The sequence below is a fragment of the Montipora capricornis genome, chromosome 4, assembly GCF_036669925.1.
Source record: "Montipora capricornis isolate CH-2021 chromosome 4, ASM3666992v2, whole genome shotgun sequence".
Taxonomy (NCBI): domain Eukaryota; kingdom Metazoa; phylum Cnidaria; class Anthozoa; order Scleractinia; family Acroporidae; genus Montipora; species Montipora capricornis.
Window position 1 is genome coordinate 29,781,365 of NC_090886.1, and position 7,500 is coordinate 29,788,864.

General features: G+C 40.0%; 1 protein-coding gene across 1 annotated transcript in view; it reads left to right on the forward strand.

The window, feature by feature from the left end:
- The first annotated feature begins 2,331 nt into the window (after positions 1–2,331).
- The window catches only part of LOC138046487 (uncharacterized), a 14,287-nt gene continuing 9,118 nt past the window's right edge, over positions 2,332–7,500 (forward strand). The window contains exons 1-4 of the mRNA XM_068893116.1: positions 2,332–2,358; positions 5,782–5,957; positions 6,732–6,960; positions 7,356–7,495. Of these exons, the coding sequence (XP_068749217.1) occupies positions 2,332–2,358; positions 5,782–5,957; positions 6,732–6,960; positions 7,356–7,495 (572 nt within the window). The remainder of the gene's footprint in view (positions 2,359–5,781; positions 5,958–6,731; positions 6,961–7,355; positions 7,496–7,500) is intronic.

Here is a 7,500-nt window from a genome sequence, read left to right on the forward strand (position 1 = left end):
CTTATTGCCTGTAATTTTCTATTACTTTCGGACGGCTGCAATGTTGGACGATTGATCATGACATTCACTTATTGTACATTTTTCGAACCTGATGTCTTTCCCTACGACTTTTTTGGTGAAGTTTACAATTTTCACATATCACTTTACCTCCTACGTCGGGCTATTTTTATTAGAAAAGAGGTATTCGAAAATTTTCGGATTCAAAAGTCTGATGCGTCGCGTTCTTGAAAATCTATTTACAATGCAACTCCGCAGTGGGAGACAAAAGGCAAAACAAGGCGTCAAATAGGAAAGATATCGTCCCTCCTCGGACTACCTCTCATCCTTTATCCTCCAATGCGGAGCCTGGTCAAAGAGAAAACTCTATTCATAAGTAAAACCAGCCGTGAAAAGGCGACCATACAATAGCCTGCCACTTTCGTTTTTGCGGGGTTTCCACCAATCCCAATTTTATTGGATTCGTCAGCTGCCTTAGACACGGTGGATCACTCCCGTGGTGCATATTAATTAGGTCGCGTACACACCCATTGCATTCTTAAACTAGTGAGTGTTTGACGTCATTTTCTCCACGACCCAGCTCTCTCTAGATTTTAAAGTTAGTAATGGCGGACCAATAAATACGAAAATTCCAGCTGCAGAAAAATAGGTGTCTTTTTAAAATCAGAACTTAAAACTTGGGTGAGTTAGTGTTGAAGACATACTTATTTAAATTGGCCTACGATTTTTGATTTTAGTAGTTTTAGTCAACTTTATTATTTCTTATAATAGTTTCTACTGTGTATTTTTTATAGTTTTTAACACATTATTGTACAGCGCTTTGAGCAATTAGTGGATACTGCGCTTTATAAGTGTCTATTATTATTTTTATTATTAGTATTATTATTATTATTATTTAATATTATTATTATTATTATTGTCCCACCACACTTCCATATCAAGTTGAGAAGCGCGATATTTCGCGCGAGACTTAGCTCCAGAAAAAAAACATCAGGAAGGATATGGAAAGTACCTCGTAATGCTTTTAGAACAGACCACTCAGTTAACAAGGGGCACCCAAAGACAATATTGTTAGAGGGTCTCATTGGAATTGACGGATAGGCGTAAAACGGCCTAAAATTTAGTCGATTGCCGTGAAAATTGAAAATTTGTAAGCGTTAAGATTAGAGAGACTTAACCGTACGAAAAAAATGCTCCCTTGATTTCTTAATTTTAAAGAAGGTGATAAACTCACTTACGCCAGGTTGTGCCTTTCTTATTTCGCTACTGATTAGACTCAGAACGCACACACGTTTGGCTAAGCACCTTCTCAGGACCGCCGGTAGCCTGCGTGGAAGGCGTTTGAAAGGGAACACCAAGCGAATTCTGAATTCTGGGAAAACGTGAAGGCAAAAAAAAAAGGGACAGATGCGAAAATTTGCGTAAGATTATGCAACGTACTGTTAGTAAAGCTTTTTGATGCTTACATTTTCATTCAGGGCTGGTTTTCAATCCATTTCCAGACTTGTCCTTTTCACTTTTGCATTTTTGGTGGTTTCTGCGCCAACAATTGTATCTCATGCGAAACCATTCTACTTCACGCAGCACTCGTTGGTTCGTCTACCTGCTCTTCAGTTTCGATTAAATCATTCCATGCGACACTACCTTGGACCATTTGCGTATGCCTTAAACCATTTGCCTCTCGATTAAATCATTCGACTTACATTGAACCATTTGCGCATGACTTAAACCATTTGTGGATGTTTGCGTGAATTGTTACTTTACTCAAACCATTACGCAAAAGAGCAGCAGCCGACCGTTCGTATCAAGCTGGATTGTAATTTAAACAAATCGATTCTTGTTTGGTGGTACCCTTTATTATCTCGGTGGCGCATCCAGATCAACCTTCATCCAGACCCTCCTGTCTCCAAGACAGTTTTTGCGGCTCTTCAGGGCTCAGTTGGGCTTTATATTCTTTGCTTCGCCAATTCTCCGACAATGTGCACGTGAGCTCGTGGAACAGGAACGCATGACAAACCCCTAAGAACGTGGGAGTGTGGGAGGCTGAACCTTCCAGTGGCACCAACCACGAGGTTGGCTGGCACATGGCACGTGGCACATCACCATCGGCCTGTTAAGACATAAAGTACCGCCCGAATGACTTTTATGGTGACGTAAAGATCAGGTTCCACAGCTATCCAATGGTTGACTCACAGCAGGGAACACAACTTTGTTACATTATCAGTCGAAAATCAGAGAAGGTAGGGCACTCATTTTGGACATTTCGAACGGAGTGCAAGTATTTGGTTTAGCTCATTTTGCCGATACGTGTCCTACTCAATATCTCGGATAAACATGGCTGACGGGGATGTCATCGAACAGGTACGATCTCAATAAATTTCACATTTTTTCGTAATTGAATTGACCCAGGAGTGATTCAACTTCAACTGCGGCATAAATTAGAACTCTTACTTTGTTACTGTGTTTAGCTTATCTCGATGTCAATCAAGGATAACATCAAAAGTCAACTACAGAACTTCAAAATCTCTTTAGTCAAGATTACGCGCGGTTAAAATGTATGTGTATAGTAGATTCCAAAAGAAATGTGATGCAAAACTGTTATCACGAACTTGTCGGTCCGCCCCCAAACTTAAGTATGCCTTCGTTGCCACGTTTTCCTGGCCATTTCGGTTGCTGCAGTAAACGATGAATCGATTTGGGAAGAGAAAAAATGCAAACCACATGCGGCCAAAAAAGAGGTCAAGGAAGAACGGATTAGGCTTACATTGAGGAACTGTGAATTCATTTTTGAAGATCAAGTATGGCAACGTGTGTGGCGGTGTACAAAGCAAAAATATTCCAACCTTGGAGGAAAATTTTAGATACAATTTTACCTTTTGCGAAAGTGAGAATTTTCTGATTCCCCTCTCCATCACATCTTAGAAACCGAAACTTTTTGCCTCCCTTTTTCTACCAATAATGGGCTCACTTGGGGACTGAAATGCGAAAAATCAATCTTTAGAAAATTGTAGGGAATTTATTCGATGTGATACGAAAATTGTACATGAATGGAAAGGTAATCTACAATTTTAGCCTTCCTCAAGCTTTAAAAAAATCTAGGCAATTTTTGCTGCTCTCAACGGATATTTACGGAAAACAGTCGTTGGGTGCTCCTGTCTTCTTTTATCTAGCTGGTATTTCTTACGCTAATTCCAAGGCAAAGACAGCCGAAGAAAGAGGTGCTACGTGCTCCCGAAATTTCTTTCACTGCGTGAGTTATGTCCGGTTCTGTCTTCAAGACCTTAGCCGATGAGCGTCTATTGGCTAGCAACCCCAGTTTTTCATTTCCCCCTGGTTAATGCTTTGGGGTAGCTGTCAAGGGAAACTCTATTGTTCTCCAGACATATACAAGCCCCAGATGATAAGAATTCACCAAGGTAAATTACCTATGGAAAAATTGGTCGCATTTAACAAATCAGGTTCCCCTTGTAAAAAGTCTGTTGTGTTACCACAGCTACAGCTGGAAAAGTTCTATAAAGCATACAAACAGACTTTCTCGCCTTTGCGACCGGAAACTCATGCAAAAGCAGATCCGCTAGGCGAATTGACAGATTACAACAAGATAAATAACAATGACTAATGCATAATCCACACAAACTGTTTTCCCCCTTGAAACGGTAATCATTGCGGTATTTTCAGTAAAACCTTATTCCTTGATTTCGCGTCTATAATTGAAAAGCAAAAGGGGGGATTTCATTGGCGCGCTAGGCGGATAAAGCTTAAGCCAGGGTTAATTTTAAGTCGGGTTTCTTTTCCTATTCTTCAAAAGCATTTTCACGGATAATTTTCTCTGTTATTTTTGAGAGCATCCAACCATAAACTACAATCATGGACAAAAGTGTTGGGAAGGTAAATTCATTTTACAGATACCCCCCTCCCCCTTTTCAATGTTGGATTTTCCAGTGAAAAAAAATGGTGACTTTTCTGAAGAACTCCAACATTGAATATGGGGGAGGGGGGCCACAAGAGCATGATATTTCTCAAATACTTCAGCCAATAGTTAGAAAAACCGAATTAGGTGCGAAGTGAACTGATGCCCGCAACCTTCCCAACAACTTTTGACTACGATTGTCTGAAAAAGGTCGAAGCGCAATAAATGCGATTTTATACACGTGGTTTCATTCCTTTAACAGAAACTCGAAGAAGTGGCAAAATATTCGCATTTCGATATGTTTCGTTCAAGTTATTGCTGAAATCAAGCTCAAATAACGTCTTCATATTTTCTTGTTGATAATCTCGCAAATAGTAACGTGGGATGTTTACAAAATGAATAAGAATAATTCCCGGTGAGCTGTACCATATATCTATTTGCTGTTGTTAGATATGCAATATTTGCCATAAATACGTGATAGATTTTTGCTAGGATAGGTCGTAAGTGGCTTCCAAATGTTTAATATTGAACCCTGTGTGTAGCCTCGAGGATCAGGTTACAGTCATATAGTCAATGCTACACAGTACTCCTCAACAGTACTCCATATATTTCGAGGAAAATGTCGCTATTTTGTTCGTCTTTGGGTTCAACTAAGCGCTTAGTAATAACCATTGTAATGCAAACTTTGTTTTTCATAGGACTGCAGACTGTAAAGTTTGCTTTTAAACACTATTTCCTCCGTACTCCATTGAACGAATATAAAAGACAACTTATTACTCACTTAATCTTTTAAGTTCCCGCAATAGAAGGGAGTACTGTTCAAAATGAAGGAATTTCTTTATTCCAAGGGACAAATTCACAATCAGTTACTTTGCAGTATTAAATTCTATCCATAACCATTCAAGTTGTATCGAAACGTACCTCACTGGCCTCGAAAATTGCCACATACTTGTGGAGTACTGTGTGGAGTACTGCGTGAAACACCGTTTTGTAGTCATGTATTAACAATTATACGTCAATAGGTCGCCATTCACTCTTGCTACATCACCTGAAGGCCATCCAAAAATGCATTTACTTAATAATAAACTTAATAAACAAATTTTCAGTTCCAAGCACGTGGTTTACATGTCTTGGTGAGGTTTGAATTAGGCAAAAAAAGAACCTTTGCTATATTACCATTGTGGGAGTAACTTAAAGAACAATACGTCGACCATTAACAGGTCACTTGTCTTCTGAATATATTGTATATTTTGCACAAACTGTACCTCTAGATACCAAATTTATGCTGCAATACGTTTTTAAGTGGTGAACTTCATGAAACAGAAGGGCAATTTTACGGAGAAAGGGCTTTCAATGCACATTGTTGTACCGGTCCTAAGATACTGTTGTAACGCAATATTGTGTCACGGAAAACCACTCCTCGGAGTGATCACGTAGGTGGCTTTAGCAAATTCCATTTTCTGAGACGGGGGCCCAAAAACTACGGCAATAAAGATAATCCATGGAACCGTAATTATGGAGAATAACAACTGCATATCTTCCGTAAATTTTGTGTTATACGCCAAAAACTGTTTACAGTTGTTTTCAGACAATCATGGACAAAAGTGTTGGGAAGGTAACTTCATTTTACAGATACCCCCCTCCCCCTTTTCAATGTTGGATTTTCCAGAGAAAAAAAATGGTGACTTGTCTTGCCTGAAGCACGCCAACATTGAATATGGGGGGGGGGGGCCACAAGAGCATGATATTTCTCAAATACTTCAGCCAATAGTTAGAAAAACCGAATTAGGTGCGAAGTGAACTGATGCCCGCAACCTTCCCAACAACTTTTCTCCACGATTGTAGTTAACTGGATTTATTTTTTTGTCGCTTAGGAAGAGGTCGACGATAGTCCACCTTTTAGCATCATCGACGGGTCGACACATTATAGGCGGAAGAAAGAATGGCATTTGTTTGCAGATTTTACTCTTAAAATACTTGGCGAAATAATTCATGGTGGCTTGTGGGTGTGTGCCTTCGGTGCTCGAGTGCTTGGAAGGCACGTTGAAAGGTGAGCTTAAATTTTGTAAAATTTGATTCATGCCTGTAATTATTGAATCGCGAGTAACCTCACAGGAGGATGTTAATAAAGGTGTACGCACTCTCAAGAGGTCCTTGACTACAACTACACTCCAACCGGTATCTCGTCGACAGTCCTCTCTCCAGCTATACCGTTTACAACCAGCTCGTTACAACAGACATCTTAACTCCCTACAAATACCAACGCATGAATATAAAAAAATTGAAGCACCGTAAGAAATACCTATGGATGAGATTAATGTGCCTTCAGATTAGGATTCTTCTGAAACCCATATCGATGTTTCAGGGAATCCCTCAGAAAAAATCATCCATGGGGGAAGAGGGGTGGTTGGATATTAAAGTTGACAAGCGTGCACTGTGAAAGGCATCCTCGGAGACTCAGGGGCATTCCGTGAGGACGTCGAGAGAAAAGGCGCGACGACAGTTTTCAATTCCGTACATACGTCCCCACGGACTGCCCCTGAGTCTCCGAGGATGCTTTGATGTAATCACTCCGAACTTGGCATGGGGCTGGTCACAAAATTATCACCCTCTAGACTTGCAGAACCCTAATTCAAGCACTATCAAAGCAAATACCTGCAACCGACCATCAACAAAGTCAGTTCTCCCCAATTTTGTGGAACATCACTGCAATACTAACTGAGCTAACGTCTTTTAGTTCTTAATGAAAGGACGATGGATTTGATTAGGGGTTGTAAATAACACTAGTATACGGTCAGTTTATGTTTATGGTTTGTATCATTAGGAGAATCGTTATACCAGCAAGTTCTTTCGATGGGAAGGTGAAGTTCCTTGAAAAGACAAGGAAAAGTTTTGGGGGAGGCACCTTCAACATTAGTGAAGGTGGCCTTCTCGAAAGTTATTACTCCTTTTTAAAGGAGGAATATTACGAAGGAAGGCCAAGGCAGTACTATGCTGCTGAATGCATTGGCTTGCAACCAAATACAAGTGACTACTGGTGTCTTTCAAAGGAGGTATGTTATGTGTTGCGTTTAATACTATGTAGACCTCCCCACAATTGAAACTCCCACGCTTAAATTTTTTTTCTTGTTTTGGTGGCAAAGCGAACAGGAGATCGCGAGCTTCGCACTGCGGACTTTGAGAAATTTTAGCATTAGTTTTTACATTAAGCCTGTGTGTACGTGTGTGTGACGCCACTCCCTTCGAAAAATGCGTAAAGATGTCACAACAGTCATAAACACGAAATGCATCTTTAATAAAGCTAGATGCTATTTGGTTTAGACTATGTATAAAATGACTGCATCTTCGCTAATTATAGATGAACCAGAAGCATCAGTTGTAATAGCGATATTTTACCATTGCTGTGGAGAATCCTTGTTCATGTTTGATTTGTTTGTTGTTGTGTTAGATTCATCTGGAAAATGGTGTCATACGACCCAAAGAAATACAGCGCTTCCTTTTTACGAGTGAAGCATTGGAAATGTACGAAGTACACATCAACCGTACTCTTTTGGAAGACCAGAAGCACTGCCTTCATGTTTGTAAAAGGTCAG